General features: G+C 47.5%; 6 protein-coding genes and 1 pseudogene across 23 annotated transcripts in view; 1 reads left to right on the top strand and 6 right to left on the bottom strand.

Annotated features, from left to right (window-relative positions):
- The window catches only part of LOC133485198 (protocadherin gamma-A4-like), a 2,572-nt pseudogene extending 2,056 nt beyond the window's left edge, over positions 1–516 (top strand).
- The window catches only part of LOC133484589 (protocadherin alpha-C2-like), a 285,315-nt gene that overhangs the window by 94,317 nt on the left and 166,598 nt on the right, over positions 1–24,400 (bottom strand). The gene's annotated exons all lie outside the window — the stretch shown is intronic.
- On the bottom strand, positions 1,246–4,106 carry LOC133485197 (protocadherin alpha-8-like). The gene has a single exon (XM_061788612.1). It carries the CDS (start codon positions 3,796–3,798, stop codon positions 1,246–1,248), a length of 2,553 nt encoding a protein of 850 aa, XP_061644596.1. The 5' UTR covers positions 3,799–4,106.
- On the bottom strand, positions 5,025–7,726 carry LOC133484692 (protocadherin alpha-12-like). Its single transcript, XM_061787647.1, has one exon. It carries the CDS (start codon positions 7,463–7,465, stop codon positions 5,081–5,083), a length of 2,385 nt encoding a protein of 794 aa, XP_061643631.1. The 5' UTR covers positions 7,466–7,726; the 3' UTR covers positions 5,025–5,080.
- On the bottom strand, positions 9,606–13,725 carry LOC133485186 (protocadherin alpha-8-like). The gene has a single exon (XM_061788599.1). The coding sequence runs from the start codon at positions 12,602–12,604 to the stop codon at positions 10,163–10,165; it is 2,442 nt and encodes an 813-aa protein (XP_061644583.1). The 5' UTR covers positions 12,605–13,725; the 3' UTR covers positions 9,606–10,162.
- LOC133484591 (protocadherin alpha-8-like) lies at positions 15,043–18,185 on the bottom strand. Its single transcript, XM_061787442.1, is given in 2 exon segments — positions 15,043–16,629; positions 16,631–18,185. Coding segments are annotated over 2 exon segments (2,508 nt in total). The 5' UTR covers positions 17,765–18,185; the 3' UTR covers positions 15,043–15,255.
- LOC133484598 (protocadherin alpha-8-like) lies at positions 20,165–24,283 on the bottom strand. The gene is given in 2 exon segments (XM_061787449.1): positions 20,165–21,967; positions 21,970–24,283. Coding segments are annotated over 2 exon segments (2,430 nt in total). The 5' UTR covers positions 23,104–24,283; the 3' UTR covers positions 20,165–20,671.

Genomic DNA, 24,400 nt, shown 5'->3' with positions numbered 1-24,400 from the left:
TTTTGGCGTGAACAAAGAGGTTCCCCGTCCCAAGATCTGCGTCAATGTATTTCTTACTGTAACTTGACACGATACGCAGGTCTCTGTTGCGCAGCTCCTGCAAATTGAGGTTCAAATCCTTGGCGATATTCCCCACCACCGCGCCTTTGTTCATCTCCTCGGAAACGGAGTAAGACAATTGCGAGGCAGATCCACGACAAAAGAGAAGCACAACAACGACGGGGATCCACAAATACTCCTCCGCCCTCATCGTTGGACCATAAACAACAATCCGGCTCGTGAAGCGCATCCGATGTTTGCATCTACCGCCAACAACACGAATCTCCAGCTGGAGGCAAACGCGCTTGTTCTTCTCGCCGCATACAACCGAGTGACTGCGTGTCGACGCCGCAGCCAATGACAACTTCTACATGCGCCAGTGAGGGGCGATGACGCGTCGGTCCTCATTTGCGGTCTCAGTGCGACATCGTGTGGTCGACGACTGTTAAAGCAATAAAGCGTCGAACACTTTTCTGAACGACCGCGCAGTGAAAACACGAGACAATAATAATAATTAAAAAAATGAAATTAAAAAAACATGGACACGGTATTTTTGGAGGTTTGTGACCATTGCTATATATTATGTTCAAAGTAGCATTATGCGTGGTCCTTCTTAGATATGACCAATGATGTCTAACTTTGGATGATTCCACTTAAAAATGCCTCGAATTGTGATGAAGATTCTTAGAAATCTTATATTTGGAAATGAATATCTGCCGATAAAAAAATATATACTGTCCATCCCACAGCCGACAGTGATCAGAGAATATCATTGATAAACAAAACTGGGAATTATTTACACGGTATAAAAATATCAGCGAGTCAGTCACGCCATGCAATCGTGAATATTGTGCACAGGCTTTCGATACAAATATTTTTGACGACTTCTGCTTCCACGGAGAGTGCGACACCAAGCATGTTGGGAACGTAATAACTGATCCATCATTGATACGATACAAGTCAGCCACGTCAACAACTGCACTAGCAGAGAAATCACAAAACAAAGCGTCGAGGACCAAATCGTGATGAAGAAAGAGTTTCTTTGACATTTTAAATCATCTGATGGAGTTCCCACTTTGAGCACGTGAGCAGAATGCTTTTCATTTCCATTGCAGATATTTGTCATCTTTCCTACCAGGACGCAATACAATGCTGGAATTGACCAAATTGAAGGAGAGAAAAAAAAAAAAAAAAGCTTTCACAACACTAAGTCAAACTACAAATTCTTTGTGACTTGAACAAAATAAACCACGCGTAGCTTTGCAGTCTTTGGTAAAATCTGAGAAAAGTCTCGTAAAAACCTGGCATTTGAAACTTTGCAGGTCCACCGTTTGAATACACAGTATAACTGTATATATCTATTAAAACATTTATAAATGTAAAGCCTACCTTGTCACTATTAGGCAAAGTCTGAGTCCTGCCGAAGGTGTCCCCGCCGTGAATGCTGATGAGTTCCGCTTCCCCCGGCGGAAAGGGCGAGGGGAAGAGCACCAGGTCGCTCTTGAGCGTGTCCGAGCCCAAACACACGTCATACTGCTGAGTGGCTTGGGAGTAAGACCAGCTCCCGTCGGGGTGGGCGGCGATCATCGGGGCGCCGTCCGTCCGTCCGCGGCACTTGAAGGCCACGAAAGCCAGCAGGCTGAGCAGAAAGACGAGCGACACGGCCGCAATGGCGATGAGCAAATACAAGTGGAAACGGGAGAAGCTCTCCTCCTTTCTGGGCACGTGTCTGAACTGAGTGCGGATGTCGGCTGTGCTTTCCAGCACCAGCACATCAATAGACACAGTAGCCGACAGGGAGGCTTCTCCGTGATCGCACACCAACACCACCAAGGGGTGACTTTTCAGGTCATCGTCACTCATTCTCCTCTTGGTCCGAATCTCCCCGGTGCCGCTTCCGATCCGGAAGAGCTCGTCGCCGCCGCCGCCTTTGGGCTCGGACAGGTGATAGGAGAGCAGCGCGTTGTATCCCGAGTCCGCGTCCACGGCCCTGATCTTGGCCACAAAGTAGCCCGCTTCGGCGGAATAGGGGACGCTCTCGCCGTTCGCCGAGCCGTGCTCGGAATAGGGCGGCAGGATGCCGGGACTGTTGTCGTTCTCGTCCAGGATGAAAACGTTGACGCTCGCCTCGCCGCTCAGCGGGGGAACGCCGCGGTCTGCGGCCTGAACCTTGAACTCGAACGTCTTCAGCGTCTCGTAGTCGAACGACTGCAAAGTGACGATGTCGCCGCTCTCCGAGTCGATGTTTATCAATGAAGCCGTTTGTGTCGTTTTAAAAGAACTGTCAATCAAACGATAAGATGCTTTTCCGTTGTCAACCGAATCGGCGTCCGTCGTCGTCAAAGTGTAAATCGTCGTTCCGACCGGACTATTCTCCTTCACGTAAATATTAATTTCACGCTCGGCGAAACGAGGCGGATTGTCATTGACATCCGAAACTTGAACGTCGATGACTCGTGTGGCGGACCGAGCCGGCGTTCCTTCGTCAGTGGCGGCGAGTGTGACGAGATGCCGGGATGTTCGCTCTCGGTCAAGAGGCCCGGCAACCAACAGCGAGTAGTAATTTTTATAGTTCAACTTTAACATGAATGGCACAGATCCAACAACGAGGCACTTGGTCTGGCCATTTTGACCCCCATCCTTATCAGTAATCCTCACCATGGCAACGGCAGCGCCTATCTCGGCGTCCTCTTTCACAGGACTCATGAGAGACGACACGGTGATTTCCGGCGCGTTGTCATTGACGTCAATGACCTCCACTAAGACTTTGCTGTGCGCCAAGCGAGGAGGAACGCCTTTGTCCCGCACTTGAACGCCAATCTCGTAGGCTGGAGTGTCCTCATAATCAATATCACCTCTAACACTGATCTCGCCTGTATTTTCATCCAAGGCAAACACGTGGTCGGGGTGAAAACGCCCCCTTTCCGCAAACGAATAGGTCAGTTGCCCATTCACGCCATCGTCCAAATCGGTAGCGGAAAGCCTTAGCAACTGCGTGCCGATGTCTGCATTTTCAACAACTCGGACCTTGTAGAGAGACTGGCTGAACACAGGAGAATTGTCGTTGACATCAAGGACATTGATGAGGATTTGGATGGAGCCTGATTTGGGAGGTTTTCCTCCATCGATGGCAAGAAGCGTGAGGTCGACGACCGGCTGCTTTTCTCTGTCTAATGCTTTGTGCAGCAGTAACTCGGCAGATGCACTTCCGCCGTTGCTTTGCGCAGCCAAGACAAAGTATTCGTTCGGCTTTAATTGATACGTTTCCACCGAGTTGGCGCCCACGTCCGCGTCATGTGCGAGTGGCAGTGGATGCCTTTCCCCGAGAAAGTAATTTTCATACAAATCTATTGTTGCGGTTTGTTGACTGAAAACCGGAGCGTTGTCATTGACGTCATGAATCACAACCTCGATTTGGTGAAGCCTGCGCGGATGACTCAACGCGGCTTCGATATTTAAAGAACATTTCAACGCGTTGGGGCACAGCTCCTCCCTGTCTATTCTCTCGCTAACGACCAAGATTCCAGATTGCAGATTGACGTCGAAATATCGCTTTTTGTACGCGGAGTTGACGCGCAGCCCCGCGGCTTGGAGTTGCTGCACGCTGAGGTTGAAATCCTTGGCGAGATTTCCCACCGCGCTCCCTTTGTCTACCTCCTCCGAGATGGAGTAGGATATCTGAGCCGCGGTCCGGCCGCACACACAAAGCAGAGTGACAAAAAGGCCCCCGATGGTTCGCCACTGGTCCGGAGAAGCCATTCCTGCTCAACTCGACAACACCAATTCCGTTTTCCTTTGGTAAATATCCACAGGCAATGAAAACCAAAATACAAATGGATATCCTTCGACGTATCGCTTGCCGCTCCCGTTCGCTTCGCGTGGCTCGTCTGACTGTTAACCGGGTTGAGTCGACGCTGAACACTCCCCGTTCGTGACGTTTTTCGACGTCGGAGGAGTTTCTGCACGGCGGACGCAATTCTGTAGCACGGTCTCCGGCGACACCTTGTGACCGTTATGGGGAAATGCAGTTTGAAGTCAAATGGAGATGTTGAAATAATATGAGGAACGGGAACACACGCGAGCCGGCAACCCGCTTTACCCCTTTTTTGTTTTTTTGTTTCAATTCCGAATAATATCTAGGCTTAGAATATATATTTCCCCGTATTAGTTGTCTACTACGCCCCCATGCTTGTGTCTCCCTCTTCATTTCAAGGTACCCCACAGTATTTTAAGGAAGTGGGTTGAAATAAATCAGAACTATGGACAGCACTTGAGCACGCATGCATTTCAGGACCACGGAGAGCGTCTCAAGAGTTAGTTTACAAAAAAAAAAAAAAAAAAAAAAGAAACCTCATTTCAAAGCAGAGCTTTGAGAAAACAACTCCACTTTATGCTCGACTTCATCTGCAATTTGGCAACAGAGTACCGTCGCACAATGCTGTTATAGTTGATGCTGTAGTTGTCCAAAGGCGACTGAAGGCTCCGAAACAATCAAACTTCGCGTAAATGACCCCGTTGAACACATCATCGCCGCTCTGTCACATATTCCGAGTTAAAAATCACATGAATATTCATTTAGGGCTGCCCATGACATCAGACATCCTTTGACAAATGATACACAAATCCTGCAGTCCTCTTCATCCTTCTCGCCGCAACCGAGCAAGGACCCTTGTGAGCTAAAACTATGCAAGTTCCAAACTCCATGCCACACGAGATCCCGAACTTGGAATCCGTGTGCCTTTCGAACACAGATCTTGAAGAAAGGCGTATATACTCAGAATAATACAAATAACTCCATGTCTGATGTGTATTAGTTCATTGCTCACGACATCATTCTAAGTTAATTGTATTATAATATAAGTTCATCCCATTGATCTCTTTTATGTATATTTGAAGGACCTAACCTAATCCACATCTTTCATTTGTATTTTACAATCTTGAAAAGGTTTCTACATAGCTACAATCGAATCGTACAAGTGGGACAATCAAGCTGCAAAACATTCTATTTTTAATTACTGTGTGAATCGCATGAGCGTTCGAGTTAATGGGATTTTCCTACCTTCTCGCTATGAGGCAAAGTCTGAGTCCTGCCGAAGGTGTCCCCGCCGTGAATGCTGATGAGTTCCGCTTCCCCCGGCGGAAAGGGCGAGGGGAAGAGCACCAGGTCGCTCTTGAGCGTGTCCGAGCCCAAACACACGTCATACTGCTGAGTGGCTTGGGAGTAAGACCAGCTCCCGTCGGGGTGGGCGGCGATCATCGGGGCGCCGTCCGTCCGTCCGCGGCACTTGAAGGCCACGAAAGCCAGCAGGCTGAGCAGAAAGACGAGCGACACGGCCGCAATGGCGATGAGCAGATACAAGTGGAAACGGGAGAAGCTCTCCTCCTTTCTGGGCACGTGTCTGAACTGAGTGCGGATGTCGGCTGTGCTTTCCAGCACCAGCACATCAATAGACACAGTAGCCGACAGGGAGGCTTCTCCGTGATCGCACACCAACACCACCAAGGGGTGACTTTTCAGGTCATCGTCACTCATTCTCCTCTTGGTCCGAATCTCCCCGGTGCCGCTTCCGATCCGGAAGAGCTCGTCGCCGCCGCCGCCTTTGGGCTCGGACAGGTGATAGGAGAGCAGCGCGTTGTATCCCGAGTCCGCGTCCACGGCCCTGATCTTGGCCACAAAGTAGCCCGCTTCGGCGGAATAGGGGACGCTCTCGCCGTTCGCCGAGCCGTGCTCGGAATAGGGCGGCAGGATGCCGGGACTGTTGTCGTTCTCGTCCAGGATGAAAACGTTGACGCTCGCCTCGCCGCTCAGCGGCGGAACGCCGCGGTCTGCGGCCTGAACCTTGAACTCCAACGTCTTCAGCGTCTCGTAGTCGAACGACTGCAAAGTGACGATGTCGCCGCTCTCCGAGTCGATGTTTAGCATCGTCGTTATCGGAATCGAGTCGGTGCTACTTTGCAGCAACGAGTAAGTCAGGCGCCCGTTTTGATCGACGTCGTCATCGACCGCAGTCACTTTATGTATCAGCGCTCCCGGCGGACTATTTTCTTTGATGTAAACATTAACGAGGGGCTCCGAGAAGCGAGGCTTGTTGTCGTTGACGTCTGAGACGTGCACGCGAATAACGCTGGTGCCGGACAGAGGTGGAGCGCCTTCGTCGCTTGCGATGATGCTGACGTTGTACGCAGATACGCTCTCTCTGTCGAGAGGACCGCCGACAACCAAGGAAAAGGAGTTCTTATAATTGGACTCCAGTTTAAAAGGCGCATTATTCTTCATTCGACAGTGCACCAAACCGTTTTTTCCGCCATCTTTGTCCAGCACAGACACAATTGCAATGGCGGTGCCGATTGTCGCGTCTTCTTTCACTGTGCTCATCAAAGATGTCACTGAAATTTCAGGGGCATTGTCATTGACATCGAAAACCTCGATCAATAATTTGGTGTATGAAGTCCTTGCCCCATCACTGGCTTGTACTCTTATTTCAAAGACATTTTCATCTTCAAAATCTAAATTCTTAATGTTTGTTACAGTGCCAGTTGTCTTCTCTATTGCAAATAAATCATTCTGTTCCCCTCTACCGACTTCACTCAAAGAATAGAACACCTGCCCGTTTTGTCCTGCATCTAAATCAGTAGCGTTTAACGTTATGATTGACGTGTCAATTTTAATATTCTCATATATCTGAGCTTTGTACAGATTTTGACGGAATACAGGAGCATTATCATTAATATCTAACACGTTGACAACAATGGTCATCGTGCCCGATTTTGCCGGCGTTCCTCCATCAATAGCCGTCAACGTGAGTGTGATCACGGCCCGTTTTTCTCGATCCAAAAGCTTCTGCAGCACTAATTCTGGCGTCACACTTTCGCCTTTCTGCGCCTCAAGAGAGAAATGTTCATTATGGCTGAGCTTGTATGAATTGATAGAATTTTTACCCACGTCTGCATCATGAGCTGCGTGCAGAGGAAACTTTGTGCCCAGTTCTGTGTTTTCTGTAATATTTAACACCTGTGATTTGCTCAAGAATGATGGATCATTGTCATTTACATCTATTATTGTAATTTCAATTCGGTATAATTTTAAGGGATTACTAATCATGGCTTCTACGCCGAGGGAACACTTGGCTTGTTTTCTGCACAGTTCCTCTCGGTCGATTCTCTCACTCACGAAGAGGACACCAGCCTTGAGGTCGACCTCGAAATATTTCCTCTGGGTTCCCGCAACGATCTGCAACATGCGGGACTCCAAATCCCGCACGCTGAGGCTCAAATCCTTGGCGATGTTTCCCACGACGGTCCCCACATTCACCTCCTCCGCCACGGAGTAAGAGAGCTGGCCGCACACGGCTTCCCAGTAACACTCCAGCAGCACGAAGAGCAAATACATCCGCACAGAGCTCCATCTGCCCGCCGCACGCGTCATTCCAGACACGAGCTAGAAATGCTGCCAAAAGATTTCCCACCGAAGATGAAGGAAAAAGCCAAACCAAGTCCGTGGAGCGATCCCCGTCGCATCGGTCTCTTTCACCGTCTGAGCTTCTTTGTTCCACTGACGACAAACATCACGCACATTTGGGAGGAGCCCCGCGCCGCGGACGAGGCTGCTCCAATGCCACGGTCCACTCTGTCCTCTAGTGGACGTTCGGGTCAACTACAACCAACATCTCACACTATTTGCAGTGAAGGACAGTGTCAATTCAATCCACGAAACTCGATAACAACAATAATAATAATAAATAACAAGACAGCAACAACAAAAAGTTGCCGTCGTTTTCCCCCCCAAAAATCTTCCCTTCATGTAGAAGACTATAGTAGGTCCAATTACAACAATGAGAACAAGAGATCGAACTTTTTCAGCAATTCTAATGGACATATTTCTAAACCTGTAGATAAATATCTGAATATTTAATTCTGACACAAAAAAAAAATAATAATAATAATTTCGAGCCACCCATTAAAAATGTTTGAGAACCATGGACAGCGCATCCCAAAGTGCGACTACTTGTCATGCTCCGCCGCAGGTCAATATATTCTTCCATTTATGTCATCGTCACATGACATAAATGGATTGAAAGTTGCAATTCAATCTTTGTCCTTGCGTCATCAAAGAGTGACTCCACATTTCAAACCCTCACGATGACGTCGTCAGTGCTGCAGAAAACCGGCTCAATCTTTCGCATTGCATCGTTCAACGTTTCTGAGATTGTTCGTACCCTCCTCGCAATGAACACCAAAAGTCAGTTATGGCATGAATATTTTCTCCCAGTGAATGTGGAGTTATAGCGTGACTACTGTTCAAGACGGTAAACTTGCGCAAGACACCTGAATGAAATTACAGTCCCCTCCAAAAGTATTGGAACGGCAAGGACAATTCCTTTTTTTTTTTTTTTTGTTGCATACTGAAGACATTTGGGTATCAGATCAAAAGATGAAAATGAGGCGACAGTTCACAATTCCAGCTTTCATGTCCTGCTATTTAGATCGAGATGTGTTAACCAATTCAGGACGGAGCACCTTTTGTTTGAAGCCGCCCACTTTTCGAGTGAGCAAAAGTATTGGAACAGACATGATTCAATGAACTGCAAGTGAATAATATTTCATATTTGGTGGCGTAACCCTTACTTGCAATAACTGCATCAAGCCTACGCAGACTGTCGCTTTCTTCATTTGAAATGCTTTTCCAGGCCTTTACTGCAGCCTCTTTCGGTTCTTGTTGGTTTCTGGGGGTTTCTCCCTTCAGGCTTCTCTTCAGGAGGTAAAATGCATGCTCTATTGGGTTAAAGTCTGGTGCTTGACTTGACCAGTCTAAGACCTTCCACTTTTTCCTCCTGATGAAGTCCTTTGTTGTGTTGGGTCATTGTCTTGTTGCATGATGAAGCTTCTCCCGATTAGTTTGGATGCATTTTTCTGTAAACTTCTAGACATATAGGCCATAACGCAAGATGCAAACCTCTCATCAGTAAAAAGAATCGGAAGGCCTGATTAGATTTTGCAAAGAAGTACAGAGATGAGCCACAAAGGTTTTGGAACAAAGTTTTATGGACTGATGAGACCAAGATTAACCCCTACCAAAGTGATGGAAAGGCCAAAGTATGGAGAAAAAAATGATCTGCTTATGATTCAAAACACACAAGGTCATCTGTGAAGCATGGTGGAGGTCAATTCATGGCTTGAACGGGCTCACTACATGTAACTCATGATGGGAGCACCACAATGAATTCTAAAGCCTACAAAATTATTTTGTCTGGCAATTTGTAGAAAAATGCATCCAAACTAATCGGGAGAAGCTTCAACAAGACAATGACCCAAAACACGCTGCCAACACAACAAAGGACTTTATCAGAGGGAAAAAGTGGAACGTCTTTGACTGGTCAAGTCAGTCACCAGACTTTAACCCAAAAGAGCATGCATTTTACCTACTGAACAGAAGGCTGAAGGGAGAAACCCCCAGAAGCAAACAAGAACCGAAAGAGGCTGCAGTAAAGGCCTGGAAAAGCATTTCAAATGAAGAAAGCGACAGTCTGCGCAGGCTTGATGCCGTTATTGCAAGTAAGGGTTACGCCAACAAATAGTGAATGTTATTCGCTTGAAGTTCATTGAATCATGTCTGTTCCAATACTTTTGGAGGGGACTGTCCATCTCAAGATGTAAATTCATTCACGTACACAATCCTGATGATGTGTCGAAAAGAAAGCACCTTTTCAGGACCACGGACAACAAGCTAGTAGTAGTTCACGTAAAAACCTTCCTGAGTGATGCGTAAAAGCCGCCATGTATGTAAACGGGTACAAACTCTTTCATCGAAGGATGTCACCTTTGTAGATGTCAACAGATTCAAATGTTAAGTACTCAGCGTCACATTTGTGTCATCGTTCCACAGCGTACATTGACAACACACGATAATTGAACCGTTCCACACTTTTCCCTTCCCGGAACAAGTTACGTCAAGATTATGGGCTGTCGTCGCGATAAATGAGGTCACAGGTGCGATTCGTAGTCGAGCAGCTTGACAGAAAGCAATGCGGAAATTCAACGGCTTCAAAGTCACTTTTCAAAAGACCACGAGAACTTCGTGCTTCATGTGAGTTGCACTGTTGGCGACACGTGAATGCGCACGACATCAACACGTGACGAGAAATACAAAGAACCTCGGAAGACAAAAACATTGCCAGCCTACCTTCTCGCTATGAGGCAAAGTCTGAGTCCTGCCGAAGGTGTCCCCGCCGTGAATGCTGATCAGTTCCGCTTCCCCCGGCGGAAAGGGCGAGGGGAAGAGCACCAGGTCGCTCTTGAGCGTGTCCGAGCCCAAACACACGTCATACTGCTGAGTGGCTTGGGAGTAAGACCAGCTCCCGTCGGGGTGGGCGGCGATCATCGGGGCGCCGTCCGTCCGTCCGCGGCACTTGAAGGCCACGAAAGCCAGCAGGCTGAGCAGAAAGACGAGCGACACGGCCGCAATGGCGATGAGCAGATACAAGTGGAAACGGGAGAAGCTCTCCTCCTTTCTGGGCACGTGTCTGAACTGAGTGCGGATGTCGGCTGTGCTTTCCAGCACCAGCACATCAATAGACACAGTAGCCGACAGGGAGGCTTCTCCGTGATCGCACACCAACACCACCAAGGGGTGACTTTTCAGGTCATCATCACTCATTCTCCTCTTGGTCCGAATCTCCCCGGTGCCGCTTCCGATCCGGAAGAGCTCGTCGCCGCCGCCGCCGCCGCCGCCTTTGGGCTCGGACAGGTGATAGGAGAGCAGCGCGTTGTATCCCGAGTCCGCGTCCACGGCCCTGATCTTGGCCACAAAGTAGCCCGCTTCGGCGGAATAGGGGACGCTCTCGCCGTTCGCCGAGCCGTGCTCGGAATAGGGCGGCAGGATGCCGGGACTGTTGTCGTTCTCGTCCAGGATGAAAACGTTGACGCTTGCCTCGCCGCTCAGCGGGGGAACGCCGCGGTCTGCGGCCTGAACTTTGAACTCCAACGTCTTCAACGTCTCGTAGTCGAACGACTGCAAAGTGACGATGTCGCCGCTCTCCGAGTCGATGTTTAGCATCGTCGTTATCGGAATCGAGTCGGTGCTACTTTGCAGCAACGAGTAAGTCAGGCGCCCGTTTTGATCGACGTCGTCATCGACCGCAGTCACTTTATGTATCAGCGCTCCCGGCGGACTATTTTCTTTGATGTAAACATTAACGAGGGGCTCCGAGAAGCGAGGCTTGTTGTCGTTGACGTCTGAGACGTGCACGCGAATAACGCTGGTGCCGGACAGAGGTGGAGCGCCTTCGTCGCTTGCGATGATGCTGACGTTGTACGCAGATACGCTCTCTCTGTCGAGAGGACCGCCGACAACCAAGGAAAAGGAGTTCTTATAATTGGACTCCAGTTTAAAAGGCGCATTATTCTTCATTCGACAGTGCACCAAACCGTTTTTTCCGCCATCTTTGTCCAGCACAGACACAATTGCAATGGCGGTGCCGATTGTCGCGTCTTCTTTCACTGTGCTCATCAAAGATGTCACTGAAATTTCAGGGGCATTGTCATTGACATCGAAAACCTCGATCAGCAATTTGGCGTGAGAGGTTAACGGAGATGAGCCGCCATCGCTGGCTTGTATTCGGAGTTCAAATGCATTTGTTTGTTCAAAGTCAATATTTTTCTGATTTGTGACTGTTCCACTTTTTTCATCAATCGAGAATATATTTGTTTGTTTCTCTCGTCCAGCTGCATTGAAAGAATAGAACACTTGTCCGTTGTGTCCTGCATCTAAATCAGTCGCGTTTAACGTTATTATTGATGTGCCAATCTCAATATTCTCATACACACTAGCTTTGTACAGATTTTGACGGAATACAGGAGCATTATCATTAATATCTAACACGTTGACAACAATGGTCATCGTGCCCGATTTTGCCGGCGTTCCTCCATCAATAGCCGTCAACGTGAGTGTGATCACGGCCTGTTTTTCTCGGTCCAAAAGCTTCTGCAGCACTAATTCTGGCGTCACACTTTCGCCTTTCTGCGCCTCAAGTGCGAAATGTTCATTATGGCTGAGCTTGTATGAATTGACGGAATTTTTACCAACGTCAGCATCATGAGCAGGGTGCAGAGGAAATTTATACCCCATTAATGTCGTCTCACTAATGTTCAGCACCTGGGCATGACTGGTAAATACTGGAAAATTGTCATTTACATCTATTATTGTAATTTCAATTCGGTATAATTTTAAGGGATTATTGATTACGGCCTCTGCACTGATTGAACATTTGGCTTCATCCGCGCACAGTTCCTCTCGGTCGATTCTCTCATTCACGAAGAGGACACCAGCCTTGAGGTCGACCTCGAAATATTTCCTCTGGGTTCCCGCAACGATCTGCAACATGCGGGACTCCAAATCCCGCACGCTGAGGCTCAAATCCTTGGCGATGTTTCCCACGACGGTCCCCGCATTCACCTCCTCCGCCACGGAGTAAGAGAGCTGGCCGCACACGGCTTCCCAGTAACACTCCAGCAGCACGAAGAGCAAATACATCCGCACAGAGCTCCATCTGCCCGCCGCACGCGTCATTCCAGACACGAGCTAGAAATGCTGCCAAAAGATTTCCCACCGAAGATGAAGGAAAAAGCCAAACCAAGTCCGTGGAGCGATCCCCGTCGCATCGGTCTCTTTCACCGTCTGAGCTTCTTTGTTCCACTGACGACAAACATCACGCACATTTGGGAGGAGCCCCGCGCCGCGGACGAGGCTGCTCCAATGCCACGGTCCACTCTGTCCTCTAGTGGACGTTCGGGTCAACTACAACCAACATCTCACACTATTTGCAGTGACGGACAGTGTCAATTCAATCCACGAAACTCGATAACAACAGTAATAATAATAAATAACAAGACAGCAACAGCAAAAAGTTGCCGTCGTTTTCCCCCCAAAAAATCTTCCCTTCATGTAGAAGACTATAGTAGGTCCAATTACAACAATGAGAACAAGAGATCGAACTTTTTCAGCAATTCTAATGGACATATTTCTAAACCTGTAGATAAATATATGAATATTTAATTCTGACACAAAAAAAAAATAATAATAATAATTTCGAGCCACCCATTAAAAATGTTTGAGAACCATGGACAGCGCATCTCAAAGTGCGACTACTTGTCATGCTCCGCCGCAGGTCAATATATTCTTCCATGTACTGTCATCGTCACATGACATAAATGGATTGAAAGTTGCAATTCAATCTTTGTCCTTGCGTCATCAAAGAGTGACTCCACATTTCAAACCCTCACGATGACGTCGTCAGTGCTGCAGAAAACCGGCTCAATCTTTCGCATTGCATCGTTCAACGTTTCTGAGATTGTTCGTACCCTCCTCACAATGAACACCAAAAGTCAGTTATGGCATGAATATTTTCTCCCAGTGAATGTGGAGTTATAGCGTGACTACTGTTCAAGACAGTAAACTTGCACAAGACACCTGAATGAAATTACAGTCCCCTCCAAAAGTATTGGAACGGCAAGGACAATTCCTTTTTTTTTGTTGCATACTGAAGACATTTGGGTATCAGATCAAAAGATGAAAATGAGGCGACAGTTCACAATTCCAGCTTTCATGTCCTGCTATTTAGATCGAGATGTGTTAACCAATTCAGGACGGAGCACCTTTTGTTTGAAGCCGCCCACTTTTCGAGTGAGCAAAAGTATTGGAACAGACATGATTCAATGAACTGCAAGTGAATAATATTTCATATTTGGTGGCGTAACCCTTACTTGCAATAACTGCATCAAGCCTACGCAGACTGTCGCTTTCTTCATTTGAAATGCTTTTCCAGGCCTGTACTGCAGCCTCTTTCCGTTCTTGTTGGTTTCTGGGGGTTTCTCCCTTCAGGCTTCTCTTCAGGAGGTAAAATGCATGCTCTATTGGGTTAAAGTCTGGTGCTTGACTTGACCAGTCTAAGACCTTCCACTTTTTCCTCCTGATGAAGTCCTTTGTTGTGTTGGCAGTGTGTTTTGGGTCATTGTCTTGTTGCATGATGAAGCTTCTCCCGATTAGTTTGGATGCATTTTTCTGTAAACTTCTAGACATATAGGCCATAACGCAAGATGCAAACCTCTCATCAGTAAAAAGAATCGGAAGGCCTGATTAGATTTTGCAAAGAAGTACAGAGATGAGCCACAAAGGCTTTGGAACAAAGTTTTATGGACTGATGAGACCAAGATTAACCCCTACCAAAGTGATGGAAAGGCCAAAGTATGGAGAAAAAAATGATCTGCTTATGATTCAAAACACACAAGGTCATCTGTGAAGCATGGTGGAGGTGATCTTATGGCTTGAACAGGCTCAATACATGTAACTCATGATGGGAGCACCAGAATGAATTCTAAAGCCTACAAAACTATTTTGTCTGGCAATTTGTAGAAAAATGCATCCAAACTAATCGGGAGAAGCTTCATCATGCAACAAGACAATGACCCAAAACACGCTGCCAACACAACAAAGGACTTTATCAGAGGGAAAAAGTGGAACGTCTTTGACTGGTCAAGTCAGTCACCAGACTTTAACCCAAAAGAGCATGCATTTTACCTACTGAACAGAAGGCTGAAGGGAGAAACCTACAGAACCAAACAAGAACCGAAAGAGGCTGCAGTACAGGCCTGGAAAAGCATTTCAAATGAAGAATGCGACAGACAGTCTGGTGAAGTCAATGGGTGGCAGGCTTGATGCCGTTATTGCAAGTAAGGGTTACGCCACCAAATATGAAATATTATTCACTTGAAGTTCATTGAATCATGTCTGTTCCAATACTTTTGGAGGGGACTGTCCATCTCAAGATGTAAATTCACAATCCTGATGATGTGTCGAAAAGAAAGCACCTTTTCAGGACCACGGACAACAAGCTAGTAGTAGTTCACGTAAAAACCTTCCTGAGTGATGCGTAAAAGCCGCCATGTATTTCAACGGGTACAAACTCTTTCATCGAAGGATGTCACCTTTACAGATGTCAACAGATTCAAATGTTAAGTACTCAGCGTCACATTTGTGTCATCGTTCCACAGCGTACATTGACAACACACGATAATTGAACCGTTCCACACTTTTCCCTTCCCGGAACAAGTTACGTCAAGATTATGGGCTGTCGTCGCGATAAGTGAGGTCACAGGTGCGATTCGTAGTCGAGCAGCTTGACAGAAAGCAATGCGGAAATTCAACGGCTTCAAAGTCACTTTTCAAAAGACCACGAGAACTTCGTGCTTCATGTGAGTTGCACTGTTGGCGACACGTGAATGCGCACGACATCGACACGTGACGAGAAATACAAAGAACCTCGGAAGACAAAAACATTGCCAGCCTACCTTCTCGCTATGAGGCAAAGTCTGAGTCCTGCCGAAGGTGTCCCCGCCGTGAATGCTGATGAGTTCCGCTTCCCCCGGCGGAAAGGGCGAGGGGAAGAGCACCAGGTCGCTCTTGAGCGTGTCCGAGCCCAAACACACGTCATACTGCTGAGTGGCTTGGGAGTAAGACCAGCTCCCGTCGGGGTGGGCGGCGATCATCGGGGCGCCGTCCGTCCGTCCGCGGCACTTGAAGGCCACGAAAGCCAGCAGGCTGAGCAGAAAGACGAGCGACACGGCCGCAATGGCGATGAGCAGATACAAGTGGAAACGGGAGAAGCTCTCCTCCTTTCTGGGCACGTGTCTGAACTGAGTGCGGATGTCGGCTGTGCTTTCCAGCACCAGCACATCAATAGACACAGTAGCCGACAGGGAGGCTTCTCCGTGATCGCACACCAACACCACCAAGGGGTGACTTTTCAGGTCATCGTCACTCATTCTCCTCTTGGTCCGAATCTCCCCGGTGCCGCTTCCGATCCGGAAGAGCTCGCCGCCGCCGCCGCCGCCGCCTTTGGGCTCGGACAGGTGATAGGAGAGCAGCGCGTTGTATCCCGAGTCCGCGTCCACGGCCCTGATCTTGGCCACAAAGTAGCCCGCTTCGGCGGAATAGGGGACGCTCTCGCCGTTCGCCGAGCCGTGCTCGGAATAGGGCGGCAGGATGCCGGGACTGTTGTCGTTCTCGTCCAGGATGAAAACGTTGACGCTCGCCTCGCCGCTCAGCGGGGGAACGCCGCGGTCTGCGGCCTGAACCTTGAACTCCAACGTCTTCAGCGCCTCGTAGTCGAACGACTGCAAAGTGACGATGTCGCCGGTCTCCGAGTCGATGTTTATCATCGTCGTTATCGGAATCGAGTCGGTGCTACTTTGCAGCAACGAGTAAGTCAGGCGCCCGTTTTGATCGACGTCGTCATCGACCGCAGTCACTTTATGTATTAGCGCTCCCGGCGGACTATTTTCTTTGATGTAAACATTAACGAGGGGCTCCGAGAAGCGAGGCTTGTTGTCGTTGACGTCTGAGACGTGCACGCGAATAACGCTGGTGCCGGACAGAGGTGGAGCGCCTTCGTCGCTTGCGATGATGCTGACGTTGTACGCAGATACGCTCTCTCTGTCGAGAGGACCGCCGACAACCAAGGAAAAGGAGTTCTTATAATTGGACTCCAGTTTAAAAGGCGCATTATTCTTCATTCGACAGTGCACCAAACCGTTTTTTTCCGCCATCTTTGTCCAGCACAGACACAATTGCAATGGCGGTGCCGATTGTCGCGTCTTCTTTCACTGTGCTCATCAAAGATGTCACTGAAATTTCAGGGGCATTGTCATTGACATCGAAAACCTCGATCAGCAATTTGGCGTGAGAGGTTAACGGAGATGAGCCGCCATCACTGGCTTGTATTCGGAGTTCAAATGCATTTGTTTGTTCAAAGTCAATATTTTTCTGATTTGTGACTGTTCCACTTTTTTCATCAATCGAGAATATATTTGTTTGTTTCTCTCGTCCAGCTGCATTGAAAGAATAGAACACTTGTCCGTTGTGTCCTGCATCTAAATCAGTTGCATTTAAGGTTATGATTGATGTCCCAATCGCAATATTCTCATACACACTAGCTTTGTACAGCTTTTGACTGAATACAGGAGCATTGTCGTTGCTATCTAACACATTGACAACAATGGTCATCGTGCCCGATTTTGCCGGCGTTCCTCCATCAATAGCCGTCAACGTGAGCGTGATCACGGCCTGTTTTTCTCGGTCCAAAAGCTTCTGCAGCACTAATTCTGGCGTCACACTTTCGCCTTTCTGCGCCTCAAGTGCGAAATGTTCATTATGGCTGAGCTTGTATGAATTGACGGAATTTTTACCAACGTCAGCATCATGAGCAGGGTGCAGAGGAAATTTATACCCCATTAATGTCGTCTCACTAATGTTCAGCACCTGGGCATGACTAGTAAATACTGGAAAATTGTCATTTACATCTATTATTGTAATTTCAATTCGGTATAATTTTAAGGGATTATTGATTACGGCCTCTGCACTGATTGAACATTTGGCTTCATCCGCGCACAGTTCCTCTCGGTCGATTCTCTCATTCACGAAGAGGACACCAGCCTTGAGGTCGACCTCGAAATATTTCCTCTGGGTTCCCGCAACGATCTGCAACATGCGGGACTCCAAATCCCGCACGCTGAGGCTCAAATCCTTGGCGATGTTTCCCACGACGGTCCCCGCATTCACCTCCTCCGCCACGGAGTAAGAGAGCTGGCCGCACACGGCTTCCCAGTAACACTCCAGCAGCACGAAGAGCAAATACATCCGCACAGAGCTCCATCTGCCCGCCGCACGCGTCATTCCAGACACGAGCTAGAAATGCTGCCAAAAGATTTCCCACCGAAGATGAAGGAAAAAGCCAAACCAAGTCCGTGGAGCGATCCCCGTCGCATCGGTCTCTTTCACCGTCTGAGCTTCTTTGTTCCACTGACGACAAACATCACGCACATTTGGGAGGAGCCCCGCGCCGCGGACGAGGCTGCTCCAATGCCACGGTCCACTCTGTCCTCTAGTGGACGTTCGGGTCAACTACAACCAGAGCATCGCACACGGACTGCAGTGACGGACAGTGTCAATTCAATCCACGAAACTCGATAACAACAATAATAATAATAAATAACAAGACAGCAACAACAAAAAGTTGCCGTCGTTTCCCCCCCAAAAATCTTCCCTTCATGTAGAAGACTATAGTAGGTCCAATTACAACAATGAGAACAAGAGATCGAACTTTTTCAGCAATTCTAATGGTCATATTTCTAAACCTGTAGATAAATATATGAATATTTAATTCTGACACAAAAAAAAAATAATAATAATAATTTCGAGCCACCCATTAAAAATGTTTGAGAACCATGGACAGCGCATCTCAAAGTGCGACTACTTGTCATGCTCCGCCGCAGGTCAATATATTCTTCCATGTCCTGTCATCGTCACATGACATAAATGGATTGAAAGTTGCAATTCCATCTTTGTCCTTGCGTCATCAAAGAGTGACTCCACATTTCAAACCCTCACGATGACGTCGTCAGTGCTGCAGAAAACCGGCTCAATCTTTCGCATTGCATCGTTCAACGTTTCTGAGATTGTTCGTACCCTCCTCACAATGAACACCAAAAGTGAGTTATGGCATGAATATTTTCTCCCAGTGAATGTGGAGTTATAGCGTGACTACTGTTCAAGACAGTAAACTTGCACAAGACACCTGAATGAAATGACAGTCCCCTCCAAACGTATTGGAACGGCAAGGACAATTCCTTTTTTTTTGTTTTTTTTGTTGCATACTGAAGACATTTGGGTATCAGATCAAAAGATGAAAATGTGGCAACAGTTCACAATTCCAGCTTTCATGTCCTGCTATTTAGATCGAGATGTGTTAACCAACCTTTTGTTTGAAGCCGCCCACTTTTCGAGTGAGCAAAAGTATTGGAACAGACATGATTCAATGAACTTCAAGTGAATAATATTTCATATTTGGTGGCGTAACCCTTACTTGCAATAACTGCATCAAGCCTGCGCAGACTGTCGCATTCTTCATTTGAAATGCTTTTCCAGGCCTGTACTGCAGCCTCTTTCGGTTCTTGTTGGTTTCTGGGGGTTTCTCCCTTTAGGCTCCACTTCAGGAGGTAACATGCATGCTCAATTGGGTTAAAGTCTGGTGACTGACTTGACCAGTCAAAGACATTCCACTTTTTCCCTCTGATAAAGTCCTTTGTTGTGTTGGGTCATTGTCTTGTTGCATGACGAAGCTTCTCCCGATTAATTTGGATGCATTTTTCTGTAAATTGCCAGACAAAATGGTTTTGTAGACTTGAGAATTCATTCTGCTGCTCCCATCATGAGTTACATGTAGTGAGCCCGTTCAAGCCATGAATTGACCTCCACCATGCTTCACAGATGACCTTGTGTGTTTTGAATCATAAGCAGATCATTTTTTTCTCCATACTTTGGCCTTTCCATCACTTTGGTAGGGGTTAATCTTGGTCTCATCAGTCCATAAAACTTTGTTCCAAAACCTTTGTGGCTCCTCTTTGTAGTTCTTTGCAAAAATCCAATCTGGCCTTCAATTTCTTTTTACTGATGAGAGGTTTGCATCTTGCGTTATGGCCTATATGTCTAGAAGTTTACAGAAAAATGCATCCAAACTAATTGGGAGAAGCTTCATCATGCAACAAGACAATGACCCAAAACACACTGCCAACACAACAAAGGACTTCATCAGGAGGAAAAAGTGGAAGGTGTTTGAATGGCCAAGTCAATAATCGGACCTTAACCCAATAGAGCATGCATTTTACCTCCTGAAGAGGAGCCTGAAGGGAGAAACCTACAGAACCAAACAAGAACCGAAAGAGGCTGCAGTACAGGCCTGGAAAAGCATTTCAAATGAAGAATGCGACAGACAGTCTGGTGAAGTCAATGGGTGGCAGGCTTGATGCCGTTATTGCAAGTAAGGGTTACGCCACCAAATATGAAATATTATTCACTTGAAGTTCATTGAATCATGTCTGTTCCAATACTTTTGCTCACTTGAAAAGTGGGTGTCCTCAAACAAACGGTGCTCTGTCCTCAGTTGTTCAACATATCTAGATGAACATACCATGAAATAAAAGCTGGACTTCAGACTTTGTCTCATATTCATCTTTTGATATAAAAACCAAATGTCCCCAGTTTTCAAGCAAAACAAAGCAATTGACCTTGCTGTTCCAATACTTTTGGAGGGGACTGTCCATCTCAAGATGTAAATTCATTCACGTACACAATCCTGATGATGTGTCGAAAAGAAAGCACCTTTTCAGGACCACGGACAACAAGCTAGTAGTAGTTCACGTAAAAACCTTCCTGAGTGATGCGTAAAAGCCGCCATGTATGTAAACGGGTACAAACTCTTTCATCGAAGGATGTCACCTTTACAGATGTCAACAGATTCAAATGTTAAGTACTCAGCGTCACATTTGTGTCATCGTTCCACAGCGTACATTGACAACACACGATAATTGAACCGTTCCACACTTTTCCCTTCCCCGAACAAGTTACGTCAAGATTATGGGCTGTGGTCGCGATAAATGAGGTCACAGGTGCGATTCGTAGTCGAGCAGCTTGACAGAAAGCAATGCGGAAATTCAACGGCTTCAAAGTCACTTTTCAAAAGACCACGAGAACTTCGTGCTTCATGTGAGTTGCACTGTTGGCGACACGTGAATGCGCACGACATCAACACGTGACGAGAAATACAAAGAACCTCGGAAGACAAAAACATTGCCAGCCTACCTTCTCGCTATGAGGCAAAGTCTGAGTCCTGCCGAAGGTGTCCCCGCCGTGAATGCTGATGAGTTCCGCTTCCCCCGGCGGAAAGGGCGAGGGGAAGAGCACCAGGTCGCTCTTGAGCGTGTCCGAGCCCAAACACACGTCATACTGCTGAGTGGCTTGGGAGTAAGACCAGCTCCCGTCGGGGTGGGCGGCGATCATCGGGGCGCCGTCCGTCCGCCCGCGGCACTTGAAGGCCACGAAAGCCAGCAGGCTGAGCAGAAAGACGAGCGACACGGCCGCAATGGCGATGAGCAGATACAAGTGGAAACGGGAGAAGCTCTCCTCCTTTCTGGGCACGTGTCTGAACTGAGTGCGGATGTCGGCTGTGCTTTCCAGCACCAGCACATCAATAGACACAGTAGCCGACAGGGAGGCTTCTCCGTGATCGCACACCAACACCACCAAGGGGTGACTTTTCAGGTCATCGTCACTCATTCTCCTCTTGGTCCGAATCTCCCCGGTGCCGCTTCCGATCCGGAAGAGCTCGTCGCCGCCGCCTTTGGGCTCGGACAGGTGATAGGAGAGCAGCGCGTTGTATCCCGAGTCCGCGTCCACGGCCCTGATCTTGGCCACAAAGTAGCCCGCTTCGGCGGAATAGGGGACGCTCTCGCCGTTCGCCGAGCCGTGCTCGGAATAGGGCGGCAGGATGCCGGGACTGTTGTCGTTCTCGTCCAGGATGAAAACGTTGACGCTCGCCTCGCCGCTCAGCGGGGGAACGCCGCGGTCTGCGGCCTGAACTTTGAACTCCAACGTCTTCAGCGCCTCGTAGTCGAACGACTGCAAAGTGACGATGTCGCCGCTCTCCGAGTCGATGTTTATCATCGTCGTTATCGGAATCGAGTCGGTGCTACTTTGCAGCAACGAGTAAGTCAGGCGCCCGTTTTGATCGACGTCGTCATCGACCGCAGTCACTTTATGTATTAGCGCTCCCGGCGGACTATTTTCTTTGATGTAAACATTAACGAGGGGCTCCGAGAAGCGAGGCTTGTTGTCGTTGACGTCTGAGACGTGCACGCGAATAACGCTGGTGCCGGACAGAGGCGGAGCGCCTTCGTCGCTTGCGATGATGCTGACGTTGTACGCAGATACGCTCTCTCTGTCGAGAGGACCGCCGACAACCAAGGAAAAGGAGTTCTTATAATTGGACTCCAGTTTAAAAGGCGCATTATTCTTCATTCGACAGTGCACCAAACCGTTTTTTTTCCGCCATCTTTGTCCAGCACAGACACAATTGCAATGGCGGTGCCGATTGTCGCGTCTTCTTTCACTGTGCTCATCAAAGATGTCACTGAAATTTCAGGGGCATTGTCATTGACATCGAAAACCTCGATCAGCAATTTGGCGTGAGAGGTTAACGGAGATGAGCCGCCATCACTGGCTTGTATTCGGAGTTCAAATGCATTTGTTTGTTCAAAGTCAATATTTTTCTGATTTGTGACTGTTCCACTTTTTTCATCAATAAAAAACATATTTGTTTCTTCCTCTCTTCCTCCTGCATTGAAAGAAAAGAACACTTGTCCGTTTTGTCCTGCATCTAAATCAGTCGCATTTAATGTTATTATGGATGTGCCAATCTTTGAGTTCTCATATACACTAGCTTTATATAGATTTTGACTAAATACAGGAGCATTATCATTAATATCTAACACATTGACAACAATGGTCATCGTGCCCGATTTTGCCGGCGTTCCTCCATCAATAGCCGTCAACGTGAGCGTGATCACGGCCTGTTTTTCTCGGTCCAAAAGCTTCTGCAGCACTAATTCTGGCGTCACACTTTCTCCTTTGTTTAATTCGAGTAAGAAATGTTCATTATGGCTGAGCTTGTATGAATTGACGGAATTTTTACCAACGTCAGCATCATGAGCAGGGTGCAGAGGAAATTTCGGTCCTATTGCTGTAGTTTCACTAATGTTTAGCACCTGTGCATGGCTAGAAAATACTGGAAAATTGTCATTTACATCTATTATTGTAATTTCAATACGGTACAATTTTAACGGATTACTAATCATGGCTTCTACGCCGAGGGAACACCTGGCTTGTTTTCTGCACAGTTCCTCTCGGTCGATTCTCTCACTCACGAAGAGGACACCAGTCTTGAGGTCGACCTCGAAATATTTCCTCTGGGTTCCCGCAACGATCTGCAACATGCGGGACTCCAAATCCCGCACGCTGAGGCTCAAATCCTTGGCGATGTTTCCCACGACGGTCCCCGCATTCACCTCCTCCGCCACGGAGTAAGAGAGCTGGCCGCACACGGCTTCCCAGTAACACTCCAGCAGCACGAAGAGCAAATACATCCGCACAGAGCTCCATCTGCCCGCCGCACGCGTCATTCCAGACACGAGCTAGAAATGCTGCCAAAAGATTTCCCACCGAAGATGAAGGAAAAAGCCAAACCAAGTCCGTGGAGCGATCCCCGTCGCATCGGTCTCTTTCACCGTCTGAGCTTCTTTGTTCCACTGACGACAAACATCACGCACATTTGGGAGGAGCCCCGCGCCGCGGACGAGGCTGCTCCAATGCCACGGTCCACTCTGTCCTCTAGTGGACGTTCGGGTCAACTACAACCAACTTCTCACACTATTTGCAGTGACGGACAGTGTCAATTCAATCCACGAAACTCGATAACAACAATAATAATAATAAATAACAAGACAGCAACAACAAAAAGTTGCCGTAGTTTCCCCCCAAAAAATCTTCCCTTCATGTAGAAGACTATAGTTGGTCCAATTACAACAATGAGAACAAGAGATCGAACTTTTTCAGCAATTCTAATGGACATATTTCTAAACCTGTAGATAAATATATGAATATTTAATTCTGACACAAAAAAAAAAAATAATAATAATAATTTCGAGCCACCCATTAAAAATGTTTGAGAACCATGGACAGCGCATCCCAAAGTGCGACTACTTGTCATGCTCCGCCGCAGGTCAATATATTCTTCCATGTCCTGTCATCGTCACATGACATAAATGGATTGAAAGTTGCAATTCAATCTTTGTCCTTGCGTCATCAAAGAGTGACTCCACATTTCAAACCCTCACGATGACGTCGTCAGTGCTGCAGAAAACCGGCTCAATCTTTCGCATTGCATCGTTCAACGTTTCTGAGATTGTTCGTACCCTCCTCGCAATGAACACCAAAAGTCAGTTATGGCATGAATAGTTTCTCCCAGTGAATGTGGAGTTATAGCGTGACTACTGTTCAAGACGGTAAACTTGCGCAAGACACCTGAATGAAATTACAGTCCCCTCCAAAAGTATTGGAACGGCAAGGACAATTCCTTTGTTTTTGTTGCATACTGAAGACATTTGGGTATCAGATCAAAAGATGAAAATGAGGCGACAGTTCCCAATTCCAGCTTTCATGTCCTGCTATTTAGATCGAGATGTGTTAACCAACCTTTTGTTTGAAGCCGCCCACTTTTCGAGTGAGCAAAAGTATTGGAACAGACATGATTCAATGAACTTCAAGTGAATAATATTTCATATTTGGTGGCGTAACCCTTACTTGCAATAACTGCATCAAGCCTGCGCAGACTGTCGCTTTCTTCATTTGAAATGCTTTTCCAGGCCTTTACTGCAGCCTCTTTCGGTTCTTGTTGGTTTCTGGGGGTTTCTCCCTTTA

The sequence above is a fragment of the Phyllopteryx taeniolatus genome, chromosome 10, assembly GCF_024500385.1.
Source record: "Phyllopteryx taeniolatus isolate TA_2022b chromosome 10, UOR_Ptae_1.2, whole genome shotgun sequence".
Classification (NCBI taxonomy): domain Eukaryota; kingdom Metazoa; phylum Chordata; class Actinopteri; order Syngnathiformes; family Syngnathidae; genus Phyllopteryx; species Phyllopteryx taeniolatus.
The sequence above is the reverse complement of the archived record's forward strand: the minus strand, read 5'-3'. Positions and strand labels throughout refer to the sequence as shown.

What these genes read in the sequence shown, in the direction of transcription:
- LOC133485186 (XM_061788599.1), bottom strand. Translation starts at nt 12,604, where the DNA reads ATGACGCGTGCGGCGGGCAGATGGAGCTCTGTGCGGATGTATTTGCTC.
- LOC133485197 (XM_061788612.1), bottom strand. Translation starts at nt 3,798, where the DNA reads ATGGCTTCTCCGGACCAGTGGCGAACCATCGGGGGCCTTTTTGTCACT.
- LOC133484692 (XM_061787647.1), bottom strand. Translation starts at nt 7,465, where the DNA reads ATGACGCGTGCGGCGGGCAGATGGAGCTCTGTGCGGATGTATTTGCTC.